This window comes from Crocuta crocuta, unplaced genomic scaffold, assembly GCF_008692635.1.
Source record: "Crocuta crocuta isolate KB4526 unplaced genomic scaffold, BGI_CrCroc_1.0 scaffold299, whole genome shotgun sequence".
Taxonomy (NCBI): Eukaryota; Metazoa; Chordata; class Mammalia; order Carnivora; family Hyaenidae; genus Crocuta; species Crocuta crocuta.
In genome coordinates this window covers 12,728,075-12,745,342 of record NW_027532747.1, presented here as the reverse complement: position 1 = coordinate 12,745,342, position 17,268 = coordinate 12,728,075, and the positions used below count along the sequence as shown (strand labels likewise).

Here is a 17,268-nt window from a genome sequence, read left to right as displayed (position 1 = left end):
GAAACAGATTCATAAATACATAGAGAGAACAAATGTCATTGTCAGAGGGGAAGAGGATGGAGGTATGGGTAAAGTAGGGGAAGGAGATTAAGAGATATAAACTTTCAGTTATTTATTTTTTAATTTTTTTTATGTCTTTATTTTATTTTGAGAGACAGAGACAGAGCAAGCAGGGGAAGGGCAGACAGAGAGGGAGACACAGAATTCGAAGCAGGCTCCAGGCTCTGAGCTGTCAGCACAGAGCCCGATGCAGAGCTCGAACCCAAAGACTGTGAGATCATGACTTGAGCTGAAGTTGGACGCTTAACCGACTGAGCCACTCAGGCGCCCCTAAACTTTCAGTTATAAAATAAGTCACAAGATGAGAAGTACAGCATAAGGAGTATAGCCAATACTGTAACAACTTTAGCGATGACAGATGATAACTATACTCATTGTGGTCAGCATTTAGTAAAGTATATAATTGTTGAATCACTATGTTATACATCTGAAACTAATGTTAATACTATATGTCAACTATAATTTTAAAAAAATGGTATAGTTGAATAAATTACAATATATCTATGCAGTGGGATATTTTATGACTATTAAAAAGATAGAGATGGCTGTGTCTGTGTTGACAGGGAACAATCTTCAACTTATGTTAAGAGAAAAGAAATCTTGTAAGTTGTTAATTCTATTAAATACCTATTAATTATGTTCATTTGTTATACTGTAAGCTGTTAATATTTAAATCAAAGTATTTTTATTAAGTTTCTCTTACGTTTTTCTAAGGACAAACTCTAGCATAGCAATTGTGGTATGATCTGCTTACCTGACTGAACGATCATCACTTCCAGTCACAGCCAAAGGTTTTGTAGGATGAACGGCAAGTGCCCAAAGTTCACCTTCACAATGCCCTTGCATAATTAGGAAAGGTTTATTCCTTTCATGCACCACAATTTCGAAAATTTCACTGTCCTGTGTTCCAACTAGAATGTGGTCACCCCGCCAGCAAACACTCCTCACAGACAGACCTAGTCAAAAGTAAATTATATTTAAGATCAGTGCTGTAATAATATAATGCCAATCTGCTAAATGAATTTAATTTTTTACCTTTTATCCCTTAAATGTAAGATAAAAGAAATCTCCAAGTCTTTGATCTATATATACATTTTCTTCAACTACCACTTTGCTGTGTGTAATGATAGTTTTCTTTTTATATACCTAATATCTATCCAACCTTCAAGGCATCCATTCTTCTTTCTCATAGCCAAGTCCAGTCATAGTCTGACCACTTCTTCAGCCAAAGTCATATAACACAGTCTGCAGCATCTCAAAATTAATTAAGCAGGAACTACAAAGTAATTGTATTATTTTTCTCCTTATAATAATCTGACTCTTCATGTGTCTATATTTCATTCCTTCCATCTGCTCACCAAATCATTAAAAAGAGAGACTTCCACTTTTCCTATACATTCCACAATCCCTTTTATATAACCTTAGGAAGCTAGTGTTTCTCTACTTTCTCATCTGTATTACGTGGCCAACATAAAGATGCTGTGAACTTTACAATGTTCTTGTAAAGGCCAAATAGGACAAAGTGTCAAATTATTTTGCAAACTAAGGTACAATGCTCCACAAAACGAATGAAAACAGTACAACAGTTAACATTTACTAGATGATTATTATGTGCCAGACACTCTTCTAAACATTTTACATAAATTATGTGGGAGCCCGACAGTGACCACAAGAAAGCATGGTTAGGGACGCGGGGATGTGCCTGCACACAGGGCTCCCTGCCTGGGCAAAGCATGCCTGCAAACAGGATGCTCTGCCAGGAGGCCTGCACACAATATCCAAGTTTAATGGTCCGCTCGCAAACGAGGGAACATGCCCTCCTTAGAAATAAGGAGGAGGCTGGAATTGTGAGCAGGCCTCTTAGTAAACATGTTGTGGTCGCTTCCTCCCTTTGCTCCCTGCTGTCCTTGAAATGTGTTTGGCTACTTGCCCTTAATTGGTAAAGGAATGCATCTTGTAGATTTCAGTTTGTATCCAGTTACCGGGTATAAAATAAACCGCAAGAGGGGCTTGCGTAGAATTGTTCCTCTGGCCGGAGTTGTGTCTGTGTCTTTCTTTTGTGTGTGTCTTGTCCTCTGTGTCATTTCGTCCACAACACATTAAATTAGGTCATTTAATACTAAGAGACAGTCTTATTCTCACTTATGGACGAGATTAAATATGTAGCCCAAGGTCAGCCACCTAGTAAGTGACTGAAATAAGGCTTAACCACAGACCTCTGCAACTTCCAAGCCTAAGCAACAGGCTAGTGAATAAGACTTTTATTTTTATTGTGAAAGGCTGTTTTATTATATCAATTTAAGTCCCTAAAGAAAAAAATATCTCCCAATTGCTGACAAATCTGGACAAAGGAAAAACACATCTACATACATTTAAATCATCCTGAACAAAACTTTCCTCAACCCTCAACACATTTTATTTTCAACAGTTTGCTTGCTAAATAGTTACAGTTAGCATTCTCATAGATAAATATTTTCAACATCCAAGGTTACCTAAGCAAGCACTTATCCCATCTCTCTGTAAATCCCATTATAATAAGCATTAGACATATCAAAGAATCCTTGTCATAACAGTAAACCTAGACTATCTTTAGGCAAACTCTCCTCTTCAATAAAAGGAGTTCAATTAAATCCATACAGTAGGAAGGGGCAAATTTAAGTCTCATTTATACTTACGAAAACTACATTTATGTTTATTAAAAGAAACAGACAATCCTTGCTACATTTAGAATTTGCCTAGTAGTGACACATTTGTTATTACCTTTGTATCCCTGGTCTGTTTCCCTGAGATCAATCACAGTAATCGGTTTAAAAGTTAAATCCCATAGGCGAATACAGCCATCTCTGCCACCAGTAGCAAAGCCTTCTTCACAAGCATTCATACTAAAAATTCCTGCCTAGCAGAGAAAATAAAATGAATTAACAATATGTACTCTTTAAGAAAATCTACTGCATGTAGGTAGAAATCCACTTTAAAGGATTTTGATATGACAAAGCAATCAACAAATATATTAAAAACACAAATGAAAATCTAGAAATAAATCTATGTATATATATATATCAATGTACAATATATGACCAATATGGACATATATAAACATATATAAAGTTAAACCTTATACCACATATAAAAATGAATTGTAGACATTAAATCCTAATTGTAAGAAATAAATGTTAGGAAAGAGTCAAAAGAACACCTTTATAACTTTGAGCTATGAGAGACCTTTTATGCAAGGCAGTTTATCCATAGGCCATGAAGGAAAACAATTAAAAATTTTTGTATTACAAAAGATATCATGCAAAGACAAACAGATTGGGGGAATATCTGCAATGTATATGACCACCAAAAGGCTAATACCCTAACATACAAATGAATAAAGAAAATCCGATGACAAAAATAACAAAAAAAAGCAAAGAGTAAGAAAAACCAATTAATAGAAAATTTCAACCGGTCAATAAATATATGAAATTTCACTAAGAGGAAACAAAATCAAAACAAGAAGTTACTGCTTGTCACCCAGAAAACAAGCAAAAATTGACAACACTAGTTAAATCCTGCACTGAGGAATACGAAGAGCAAACTGGTATATTTATATACTGACGATGAAAATTTAAGTTGCTACAATCTCTGTGGAAAAGAACCTGATATTTCTGGTCTTTTGCTTAAAGAAAGTCCTGTTATAAGTGGTTCTTTAATATATTTAATATGTAACATAATATATACTTAGTGGTTCATATAAATACATTTAATCACTTTTCTACTTGAGATCTTACTGCTCACCACGTGGCAGTTCTGTGCCCCATAGTTCTCTTCACTATGTGAGGGACCCAACTGCTTAAAATCCCTAACCCAAAAAACACTTAAAGGTTTTAACAGATTTTTTCCCAATTTGATAAATCTTGTATATGAAAATCTCATGAATTACACAAATTAAATTCCTTTGCTACTCACTCACTTAATGAAATAATAATATTAAAATTTAAAAGGTATATTTTTTCTAGAATTGTCCCCAAATTTCCCACTGGTAAATTAGCCACAAGAGTTCTAGCATTATTCTAATGTAGTTAATCTAGAATACTGTTAGGTTGAATTTAATAAACTTTTTAATTAACACTACTCTGAGAAAGATATCAATACCAGAGCAATGGCTTGAACAAGGTAGTAATTGTACTAATTTAATAAATATCTATGTGTCTAATTGTATGTTTCTTTACTGAAATCCTAAAAACAAACAGACAAGTTAATTCAGTTACAACATTTTTCAAGTGACTGAACTGACTAGAAAGTCTGGTATATTACATAATCTTTTACTACAGAACAAGAAGGTAAGCAGTTATCTAAATGTGTTTAAAACATTTAAATATACTTACAGTATGGGCTCCTTGTATTGTCCTTATAAGATTGATTCCTTTCCAAACATATATATCCCCATTAAGTGCACCAGAATATGTTAATTCATCCCTCGCACAGGCCAGGCACAAAATTGTCTGAAGGTCACCAGTTTTACCAAAGACCCCTCGTTTTGGGGTCAGAGCATTTCCACATAAACTCCAGAACTAAAAGGTACACAGTATAATCAAATTACCAAAGAATGCTTATAAAATAAAGTAAAATATTTCTAATACTTTGAAGCTATATTAGATTAGCAGACTAAAAATTACCTAAGAAATTCCCTTATGAAACATTAGCTTTCAAATGTTCACATCCTCATGCTAGTGTTGTCAATAGCTATATTAGAGCAGATAAGCCACTGGTTTCAATCCTTATCTGTAAGAATAAGGGGAGTGAACTAAATTATTTTAAAAATAGACTATGCTTCCCTTTGGTTTCTGAAAAAAATCTACATGAAACTCAGACAAGTAGAAGATTTAGCTATGGGTTAGCAATGAAAATGAAGATAAGACACCACACACCCTTAGGAAAGATAAACAACCTAATGTCCAATCTTTGATGAAGACAGTAAAGATGGAAAAAAAATTGTTCTCACTGCTATTTTCAAAGCTGAGCAAGTCTTCTACTTGTAAAGCTTAAAAGTAAGAGAGATACACATTTGGAATAATTTGTTCATTCTTAGTAGAAAATGGGAAGTCAAACATAAATCTTCATGACCATGGTTTTTATTCTTTTATGTGAATTCAGGTAAATTTTAATAGTTTGTGGAAATAAAAATGGATCAGGGCATGAATATACAGAATAATTTGCACAAAGAAATGTGGTCCAGGGAATAAATTCAACTTTATAATAAGTAAATTACCACTAAAACATCATTTGTTACATACTTAAAGATCTCCCCTCATCTGTTGAGATCTTATTTTAAGACCAAAGATCTTAGTTTAAAACCTGAAACCTCAAAAAACTAAAAATTATGATGCTTATCCATTCAATAATGAATGCTTTAATCAATGAAATTTTATAATTTTTCATTCTAAAAGCCCCATGATCCCTGAGTACAAGATAGCTGGTTCTCTTCCTACCAGCAAATCCCTATTTCAACCTGCTATTTTCATCTAGGAGTGATTCTCAAATTTGGCTGCACATTAGATGCACCTGAGAGAAATTATAAAACATAGTAAGCCTGGGTCCCCACCGAGATAAACTGAGACAGAATCTCTGGAGAGTCAAACCCAGGTATCCAAAAATTCTGATGCTCAGAGTGAAGTACTCTTGTTACAAAATCAAGATCAATGCTAGCTAAGAGAACTTCCTGTGATGATGAAAATATTCTCCCCCCCCTCCCCCCACACAGTCCAAACAGACTAACCACTCGATACAGTGGATCTTGAGCATTTGAAATGTGATGACTGGGGTGACTGAAGAAGTGATTAAATTTTATTTAATTTTAATTAATTTAAATAGCTACATGTAGCTAGTTGCTACTGTACTGGCCAGTAAAGTTCTAGATCATCTCCGGGACTTAATTTTCTCAAATGTATTGCCTATAAAGACATCTATCATACTTTTCATTGACTCAACCAAAAGAAAGAAATGTAACCCATGGTTAAAAATATAGTTTAATTCAGAAGAATCATTTGTTCAATATCTGAAAATAGAACTTCCAGTTTTATTTATAATACAAAACAGTAATATCTGCTTATTAATTTGCCAATAATTTATTAAGCATTTTATATCAAGAATAACAAACATTGTCTTATTCATCACTGATGAAAAACATAAAAATTTCTACCTTTGCAGTGTTTATACTGTGTACGTTAAATCTAGCATAGAGACTTTTGCTACTGAATGTTTGTTAAAGAAATAAAGATATAATACTATTCATTATCAAATCAGTACCAGAATATCAAAACCAGAATTGTAGTGGCAGCTAAAGATGCTCTGGAGAAAATGCAGATGGAAGTATGCACGTCAAAAGAAAGAATGTGAACACAGAACCCTACTTACTAGGAACTGACTGTTATACGGAACTGTTATATCAGATAGTGGAAGAAAAACAAGTATTTCCAATGTGCACCAGGGATTTAAAAGTAACTGTAAACATAAGAATGAATATCACCATTGACTATATGGGCTTCAAAACCTGAACTATAATTATAAAACAATATTCATATGCTTTTATAAGCATAATAAACACTGACTACCAAAGGCTGAGGTCAAATCAAACAGTAAATATAGAGAGAGGAAAAGATAATACTTTCAGAAAGATGACCAGGAGCTATGTGCTAGGAACTGACAAGCTCTTGAATAAATACTGCCTTACTTAATCCAATCTACAAGGATTATATGGATTATATAACGTAACAGCAGCCATATTTTTAAGATGTGAAAAAAGCTCTATGAGGCTATATGACTCATTCCAGGTCAAACAGCTAAGCTGCTAAGTGGCAAAGCCAACTCTGTCCATGCTGCTTCCATCACACGAACTTATCTCTGTGACAGAAATCTCTTACTTGGCTTGGTTTCCTATGCTCACATTTTATTCTGTAGGTGAAACACGGGAAAACAAGACAAATGCAATAAAGCCTACTTCACTAGACTATAAATTACTTTATGGAAAGTGTTTTATTCATTTCCTGCTCATACCTATATCCCTCACAGTCCTCACACACAGTAATGATACAATAAATACCTGTTAGGTTGAACATCATAACGTTAAAAATGTTGACATTTTAAAAATAAGCACTGTCAAAATCCTAAGGCTCCCCTAAGTTGTAAATAGTCTGGTGTGTACTTAGTGGCAGAGAGTAAGTATACATGACTATTATAAAACAAGACCTTTCTAGTACCTTGATATGTTTTACACCACAGCTGACAAGTTTATTTGGCTGGTATAAGTCCCAAGAGATATCAAATATCTGTAAACAAATCAGATTTATAGTTAAAATACTTATATCAGAATCACTTAAGAATCCATCCAAAAGACCAAATGTCCCAAAACCCTACCTGTAATAAAACAATATTCCTCAATAAATAATAATCAGAGTCCCACACTTTACAATCTTATGAGAAATAAATATGTAAATGATATGAACAAAAATTATTTCTTAGAGAAAGACAAATACCATATGACTTCACTCATATGTGGAATTTAAGAACAAAACACTAATATAGGGGAAAGGGGAAAAAGAGAGAGAAGCAAATCATAAAAGACTCTTTACTATAGAGAACAAACTTAGGGTTGCTAGAGGGGAAATGGGTGGGGGCTGGGCCAAACAGGTCATAGGTATTAGAGAACACTTGTGACGAGCACTGGATATTATTATATGTAAGTGATAAATCACTAAATTCTACTCCTGAAACCAATTTTAGCATATATGTTAACTAAACAGAATTTTAAAATTTGAAATAGAAAAATAAAATATTAAGCAAAAATTATTTCTTAGCTACTATGAACTTTACAAAACAACTGGTGAAGTGAAAATTAATGCCTCTTTTTAATTTTTTTAAAAAAACTGGTCCAGGGGCACCTGGGTGGCTCAGTCGGTTAAGTTTCTGACTCTAGGTTATGGTCATGGTCTCAAGGTTTCTGAGATGGCGCCCTGGGTCAGGCTCTGGGCTGACAGCAGAGCACCTACTTGGGATTCTCTCTCTCCCCCTCTCCCTCTCCCCACCTCTCTCTCTCACTTTCTCTAATAAGCAAACATTAAAAAAAATAAAACATTTGGTCTAAAAGTCACAAGAATATTGAACAGAACTAGGCCATGAGGCAAGTACCTACATAATTTCTACACAGAAAAGATTCTGAATGGAATATATACTTAACATTTATACAGCTAGAAACAGAGAACTTTTTTTAATGTTAATTTATTTTGGGGGTGGGGGCAGGGAAGAGAGAGTGGAGAGAAAAAAAATCCCAAGCAGTCTCCATGCTATCAGTGCAAAGCCCAATCAGGGCTCAATCTCACTGACTGTGAGATCATGACCTGAGCTGAAATCAAGAACCAGATGCTTAATCAACTCAGCCACCCAGGTGCCCCCAAGAAATTTTTTAAGTAATTGAAATAGGTAATGTTTTTATAGATTTCTATCATACAAAACTACTTAAAGAATCCAAATATTTGTTTCACAGTAAAAATTGTTTTATTTTTTAACTTTTTTTATTGTTAATAGGTCAAACAAAATTAACTGATACTTAAAATTTCGAGATCTCAGGCTTCGTTTGTGTCTAAGATTCCCAAACTTCTAACAAACCATTTTTGTCACAGTAGCAAACAACAAAAAACCCAGCTGAAATGAAATATGCAATAGAAACATGTACTTTAATAATAAAAAGCATCTGGAAAATAATTTCATAGGAGAAAAAACCAATTCTGTTAGTCTTCACCATGTTTCTTTCAACGCCTGCCTGCATAATCACCTAAGACGCTTATTACCTTTAAAAATGTATAAAATTATACTCTTCAGTAATAATAAGGATTATATCTTATAAATTAATGTTTAACAACTCACCATGACACAAATTATATGAAAACCATATTGATGCAACTTTAAAATACTAACCACAAAAACGCTTCAAAAATTCCAACAGTGCCATTCTTCATAATAATCTATTTACTAAATCCAAAAGTGAAATGCTTTGCTCTAACTCAGAATACACAATTAAAATATACAAACCTCATTTGTTACACTTTAATAATTATCTAAATTGTGTTTGAGTGGGTAACAGGTCTCTTTGAAAATCTGCTAAAAGATGAGTTTATTTTCCAAAATGCAAATACACACAAAATTTTCTATGCTTTTTTAGATACACAGATTAACCCCCTGAAGAGAATCAATGACTATATCCCCTGTGCTGGTTCAGGTTAGAATTTTACTACACACACAAAAAATGAGACATTTTACAAGGCTTATGATAAAGTTTTTGATGTATGTTTATAAAAGTAAATTTAATTAAAAAGCTGACTACAAAGTATTTTTTATGATTAACTTTATCCAGCTTAGAATAAGGAATTTAATTTTAACAAGTTTCCAAAGTAAAAAACATTAGGTCTCTAAAATTTTTAATATGAATATACAATTTTAAATTCACACATGCAATATCATTTTTCACTATAATTGTGATGTATGCATAACAAATTAGTGATAAACCAAACTAAGTTGACCCTAGGCATGAACCATTCATCATTTATCCTGAAGCAAACAAGGGTTAAAAGTTTTGTGCTAACACTATGCATACAGAGTCATTTTTATTTTTTATTTTTATTTATTTTTTAAAATTTACATCCAAGTTAGTTAGCATATAGTCCAACAATGATTTCAGGAGTAGATTTCTTAATGCCCCTTACCCATTTAGCCCATCCCCCTTCCCCTAATCCCTCCAGCTACCCTCTGTTATTTCCATATTTAAGAGTCTCTTAACGGAGTATATTTTTGAGTACTACAATATATACACGTCCTAAAATTTTATGAGTATTTACGGTTGTACTTTAAATTATTAGTTACATATGAACTCTCTAGCAATAACAAAACACAGAAACATAAAATGCTCTGGCTCTCCTCTGGCTTTTTCCCCTTCCAGTACCCAGTAGAAACCCCAAAGGAGAATACTTACTCTATCTGTGTGACCAGGGGCCATAGATAACATTTTTCCCCTTTTCCAATCCCAAACACAAACTGCATTCTTTGAGTCAAGTCCAACTGAAACCAAGCGCTGAATTATATCCAAGAAGTCCATGAGGGAATAAAAAGGCAAATCAAAAAGGAACCAAATTATAAATGGCAAACAAATTCTACTCTGGGCATTATAAACATCAAAACTTACACATTTATGTTTTATAGACTTCACAGAGAAAGGCTGGATGTATTTAATCTTGTTAATATTCGCATATGTGTAGTTCTCCACATTAAGAAACAGAAGAGACAGTTCCACTCTAATAGTAGGACTGACAAAACACCCTAAACATCTCTTCTGCCAAAAACTAAAAATGCCAGCTAAAATGTGAAAACATCTTTTTAAATGCACTGCCGAGCTGTCAAGGAATTAAGAAATCTGGAACAAAAACAAAGTGATTTCAGATAGGAATCCTGGAGGGTAAGAAAGCTCCCACAACCACTTTACTCTAAAGTTACCAGCTAATTCTTAGTAAGCCTGATGTTTGTTCAGCACATTGAACAAGAATGGGAGATAAAGTTCAGGGTCAGCGCAAGGTATAGATTTGCACTCCAAACCTCTGACAAAAGCAGTAAACTCCTCAGAGTAAGGGAAAACAAGAAACTATCCCTTCCCTGTTTTTAAAGTTTACTTATTTATTTTGAGAGAGAGATATAGAGAATATCGCAAGCAGGCTCCACACTATCAGCATGGAGCCTGACACAGTACTCAAATTCAGGAACTGTGAGATCATGACCGGAGACAAAAATCAAGAGTCAGCCACTTAGCAGACTGAGCTACCCAGGCACCCTGAAACCATCCCTTTTTAACAAAGAGGTGGCAATCATGAGGGGAAGAAAAACCTCCTGAAATGGACAGATCTAAGTACCTTTCATTTGGTTGTAGGGCCTAACTCCACATTAATCATAAACCCCTCAAGTGGAAAATTTTATCCAGAGTGGTCCTAAGGGCTGTAGTCTTCAAGCATCTTCAACAATGTACCACAGGCAAATATAAATCCTATCTGGAGAACTGACACGTCAATCCACCCCTCAAAGAATTCCTACAGGTAGTAATTCAATAAAAATAAACATCTCTAACCCCCACAACTATGGAAGATAGGGAAAGTAAGAATCAGCAAATCAGACAATTAGCAAAATCACTCCTATAAAATATCAGACATTGGAATTATCAGGTGAACAAAGAAAGAAAATTAAGGCTTCAAAATATCTTCCATATGAACAAGGAACAGGAGACTATGAAAAGTATCCAAGCAGATCTAAAGACACAAATGGAGTTTCTAGAAATGAAAAATAAATAAAATTTAAAACTCAGTGGGAGAGTTAAATAGGCAAGTAGAGGGAGATGAAGATACAGAGTTAAAAAGAGGAGACAGCAAGATGGAAAGTGTGAGAGAGGTCAAGAAACATGAGAGATGGACTGACTTGCAGTCAGAGAGGAGAATCAGGGTCTGAACTTGACCCCCTCCCCCACCATAAACAACTAGAAAACTATAAAATGTGCAAAACAAACGTTTTCAGGCATTTGTAACAGGAAGTGAAGCACTGTGAACCCTGAAAGGGAGAAAAACAAATAAGGTGAGACCTGCACTTGCCCTAGCCTTCATCTAGGGGGCTATTTCCACGTTATAGCACAGAAAGGTAGGATCCAAACAGGGCCCAGCAGACTTGTTGATTTGAGAAGACAGAGCCTGGAGTTCAGAGGTCAAGATGGCTAGAATTTGCAGAGCAGAGAAAAAGCTCCAGAAAATTTGTTTATGAGAACAAATTTGTCCTCATATGGTTCTCTTTGGTCTCATATGGTGTTGAGAATACCAATCTTTGCATGCACAGGGTGGAATCCATAAGGCCATGCAAAGAACAAATTCTGGACAAAAAGCAATTACTGGGGAGCAGGGCTAGAGCACCTTCCCTCTAGGACTACTGGTTTAACTTTGCCACTAAGGTGTGACTCTTCTGGGATCCCTACTGAATACCTAGTGAATTCAAAGAGATATCTCCATTCTTTTTTTATTTTTTACTTATTTCTAGGAGAGAGAGACACAGCGTGAGCAGGGGAGGGTCAGAGAGAGAGGGAGACACAGACTCTGAAACAGGCTCCAGGCTCTGAGCTGTCAGCACAGAGCCCGACGCAGGGCTCGAACCCACAAACCGTGAGATCATGACCCAAGCGAAAGTCGGACGCTTAACCGACTAAGCCACCCAGGTGCCCCATCTCCATTCTTGTTATTGGGAACGTGAGTGATCCTCACTCTTTATGATCTCTGGGAATGTTTTGGCTTTAGCTCCCAGTTGCAAGTGGGAGAGGGGCAGAGAGAGAGGGAAACACAGAATCCCAAGCAGGCTCCAGGCTCTGAGCTGTCAGCACAGAGTCTGATGTGGGCCTTGAATTTATGAACCGTGAGATCATGACCTGAGCTGAAGTCGGATTTTTAACTAACAACTGAGCCACCCAAGTGCCCCAAGAATTATTTTAAAACATACAAAGAATAAAAAGAGAAATGGAAGATTTGAAAAACATACAGAACTTGTAAAAATAAATGTTAAATTATGTGAAATACAAATTCAAATCATACGATTAATAGCAACTTAGAGAATTAAAAGATAGATGAACTTACAGACATACCAACAGAAATGACTTAAAATAAAGCACAGGGGGGAAAAAAAAGAGAAAAAAACCAGTGCCTCAGTTAACTTTAGAAAAACATCAAGTGGTCTAGTATACAGGTAACTGTAGTTCTAAAAGGGGAAGATGGAGGCAAAGAAAATATGAAATCAGAGAAATGATGGCTAAAATTTTCTAAATGTGATGAAACCCATAAACCTAGCAAACCTAAGAAGTTCAATGAACTCCCTGTAGGACAATCACACACAGAGAAAACATACATCAACACAAATGGTAATCAAATTGCTAAAACCAGTGTTCAAGAGAAAAACCTTAAAAGTAGTCAGAAAAAAAGACAATTTTAGTATGGAAAAACAAAGACTAAAAAGTTATCCTAGATTTCTCATCTGAAGCTATACGTCAGATGACCACGAATAACCTCTTTAAAATTCTGAGGAAGAAAAAGACAACATAAAACAGTATACCTACCAAATTATCTTTGGAAAATTGGGTCAAAATAGTCTTTTTCAAGTAAGCAGATGATGAGAAAATAAACCACTGACAAAACCTGCACTAGAAGATATGATAAAGGAAATTTCTTCAGCCAGACAGAAATGTTACACCTGTGAATTAAGTGTCCAAATGGTGAATATGTAAATAAGATTTTAATTTTCTTTTAAAACTAACTGTTTAAGGCAAAAATAACAATAGTTATTATGGGATTTACAGAGTACGTATTAAGTAAAATGAATGACAACAATAGCACAGTAAACAGAAGGAGAAAAAGGAAACAGCAGAATATATTTTTTTCACATCCTTTCCAAGCGCACATGAAACTTCATGAAGACCACAAAATTCTGAATCACAAAATAAGCCTAAACAAATTTTAAAAACTAAAATACAGAGTATGTTCTCTGACAAAAACAGAAATTAGAATAACAGAAAATTATGCAGAAAATCCTCCAAATGCATGGAAATTAACCATACACTTGTAAGTAACTGAAAAGGATAAAGAAGAAATCACAAGGATCAGCCCACAACAACATACTTTTTGCCCTGGATTAGAAGCAGGGGTTGGCAAACTGCAACCCTCAGGCCAAATCCTGCCTGAATCCTGTTTTTGTAAATAAAATTTTACTGGAGGGCAGCCATACCCATTCTTCTACAAGCTGCCCAGGACTGCTTTCCCACTACAATGCAGAGCTGAGTAGCTGCAGCAGAGACCATATGATCTACAAAGCTTAAGTATTTACTGAGTTATTACAGAAAGTACATCAGTTTATGAATCTCTGATTTAAAGCATAGATTTTGGTATCAGGCTGCCTAGGTGTGAACATCAGCTTCATCTCTCACTAATTAGATTACTTTCAGCAGTTATACAGCCTCTCTGAACCTCAGCTAACTCACCTATTAAGTGATAATAATAAAAGTGTTTCATAGGGTTAGTAAGAGAATTAACATATTCACATACAAAAAAATTAATATATGGTTAATGTTATATAAATGTTTGCTATCACCATCATTGTTAATTTACCATAACTATAACTAGCTTTAAGAACCTATGCCCTCTACTTGTCTGAATGAGAAATGCCATCTATACCCAGTTAGAAACAGATTCTGCAAAGCAGAATTATTATTTAAACCCTTAAATGGGCAGAATTAATAGCTCCCATAAGAAATATAGTATATAGTTTGTTATAGGTCTCCATCAAACCACGCTGGCAGAAAGACTAAGGCAACAAGAGGAGAGGATTCACTTATCCCGAGAGTCTTGGGAATTATGGGGTATCAATAAATATCTAGCTAAAAGAAATCTACCTACTGTGTAAAGATTAAAATTTCACAAAGCAAGTAAAAAGTGAGGAATAGTCACAAGGGCACTGTCCTTTCTACTGATGCTTCTTCTGACTTGGCTCATCCTACACACATAGCAAACCACAACTGGCCAAAAGCTTTAAAACTCCGTGTATCTCCATAGAGCCTTGAAACATCCAGCTCTGAACAGATGGTTAAAAAAAAAAAAGAGAGAGAGATCTGGGAACACTTCCTCTGTAGCCCTGATAAACATGGTCAAAATCAACCTCCCTCAGCATAGGTTAAGCAACAGTAGAGAGGATAAGGTAGAAATAACCAAGCCACTATGGCTTTCTCTCCTAGCTTTCTATCATTTTTTACTGTATCATGTTTTCTCACATTTACCCAGCCTGGGTAGATGAGAAAGAAGATAAAGTTTCCAGAAAAAGTAATGCTTTAACCGTATCTTGGAAGATAGAGGAAGAGGTGGGTAGAAAAGTAAGAGAAAGTGCCTTTCAGATCAAAGGACACCAAGGTTAGAGAGATCATGGTGCCTTCAGGAAAAAGCCTAATTCAGGGTAGGCTGAGGGGAGGAATGCCAACTGGAAAGTGGCCAGAGACAAGGCTGGAGAAGCAGGCCACAGACAATAAAAGGTTTAACTGTGTCTTTTAATAAAGTTGGAATAAAGATTCAGTTTTAAGTGTATAATATGTGGTATATTTGTATGACATTCTCAGGGGTAGGCAGTATCTTGAATTAAGGAGAGAAGCTCGGCCACTGTTAACTGACATGCACATTAAAATCATGGGTCTAGATGATCACCTAGAGAGAATAAGTAAAAAGAAAAGAAGGCCACAGATTCCTAAAGAATTGTAGGAATTCTACATTTAAGAAGCAGACAGAAGGAAAGGCACCTTTAAAAACAATTAAGTAAAAGTCAGAAAGGGAGAAAGAAAACCAGATAAGGAAGCCTCTATCCAGCTTCTCAAACTCTTCCCTGAACCAAGCAAAATCTTAATTTTGTCCATTAACTGAACTGGATTTATTAAATATTCCAGCACACTAAATACTCAAATAAGAAAAATATGCTAATAGACACAGCTAGACGCATCCCATGAGTTCCTGCAACTGTGAACCATATTCAAATATGAACAATTATATGTAAAAGATGTTAGTACATGGGTCCTTGTGATCTCAGTGTTCATTACAAAGAACTAATTATCATAATGTTACAAAGTAAAATCACAGATTTTGCGAAAGATGCAGGACTTAATGGAGTAAATACTGGTAAAATCATACATAAAGCCATTAGAAATTAGGATCTGGCAGAGAAATAGAAAAAAAACTCAAGAATAATATAATAGGCACTTGAGATATGTCAAGATATCAAGAGACTGGTAAAAGGCACTTGGAAAAACCAGTAAACTCCCCTAACATTTTCACAAAAATTACTCTCTTGATAATCATGTGCCAAAAGTCAAAGGTAAACTATTTTATTTTGTACCATCACAATAATTGACAAAATTAGGTTAAAAGCTAACACTTATTCTTAGTTCATTCTGTAAATCACCAAAGCTGTAACTACAGCTTAGATTTTGTTCAACATGAGAAATGGTTTTATAGTGTATTGTAATTTCAAGATAAAGTATCAAATTTCCCTTCCTCCCACTTAGAAATTTTAGTCTGTGTTTAATGTGCATTTTTAAAAAAATGGTTTTTTAATGTATTATTTATTTCTGAGAGAGAGAGCGAGCGAGCGAGCAAGCGTGAGCAGGGAAGGGTCAGAGGGAGAGGGAGATACAGAATCCGAAGCAGGCTCCAGGTTCTGAGCCGTCAGCACAGAGCCCGATGCGGGGCTCAAACCCACAAACTGCGAGATCATGACCTGAGCAGAAGTCAGACGCTTAACTGACTGAGCCACCCAGGTGCCCCTGATGTGCATTTATAGAAACAGATTTTCAGGCCTAATTATTCTCAGTAAGGCAGACTTCTGGTGTCAGAGCAGATATTCAGTCCATTTAGAAGAAAGCCTCTGGGAAAATAATATTCAGCACTACTATTAACAGGGAAATTCATTCACTGGATAAATCTTAATAGAGCACTTTATAAAATTCAAAAATCATACAATATTTCCTAGTTGATAGCTCCTAAACAGTTCAGATATTAGTGAAGTGATATGTCCTCAAATATATTTTTTAACTAAGGCATTTTCTCATTAACATAATTTCAGAGATACTCTTAACTTAATCTTCAGTTGGTAGCAGTTCCTTATAAGCTTTAACTGTATTTAAGATGGATGAATTCCTTCTGAAATATAAATAACTACCTCCTAAGTTCCATGTTTGGGAGGCAGGAGAGCATTGTGGTTAAAAACATGAGCTTCGGAGTGTGACTGACCTGGGTTTCCGCTCTGGCTCCATTTACTAGCTGTGTAACCTGGGGCAAGTTATTTAACCTCTCTAAGTCTCAGTTTCTTTATCTGTAAAATAGAGATAATAATAGTATCTATTTCATAGGGTTGCTGTGAGGATTAAATAAGATAATGCAGGCTCAGCACAATGCCTGGCACTTAGTATGTGCTCAGTAACTTTTAGCTATTATGTTTTTTATAAGCTTAAACTTTTAAGTAACACATTCTCATGAAGATCTGTGATAATAAAATACATGTCCCCAAGGCTTTTGTTATAAGTTCTACAAAATAAACAAAATTAAAGGCTTTCAACTAGGAAAAGCTATGGGCATG

General features: G+C 35.1%; 1 protein-coding gene across 1 annotated transcript in view; it reads right to left on the bottom strand.

Moving 5' to 3' along the window:
• The window catches only part of EML5 (EMAP like 5), a 174,125-nt gene that overhangs the window by 121,620 nt on the left and 35,237 nt on the right, over positions 1-17,268 (bottom strand). The window contains exons 4-8 of the mRNA XM_077780840.1: positions 10,067-10,165; positions 7,302-7,370; positions 4,431-4,616; positions 2,821-2,956; positions 815-1,016 (exon numbers count right to left, since the gene is read on the bottom strand). Of these exons, the coding sequence (XP_077636966.1) occupies positions 815-1,016; positions 2,821-2,956; positions 4,431-4,616; positions 7,302-7,370; positions 10,067-10,165 (692 nt within the window). The remainder of the gene's footprint in view (positions 1-814; positions 1,017-2,820; positions 2,957-4,430; positions 4,617-7,301; positions 7,371-10,066; positions 10,166-17,268) is intronic.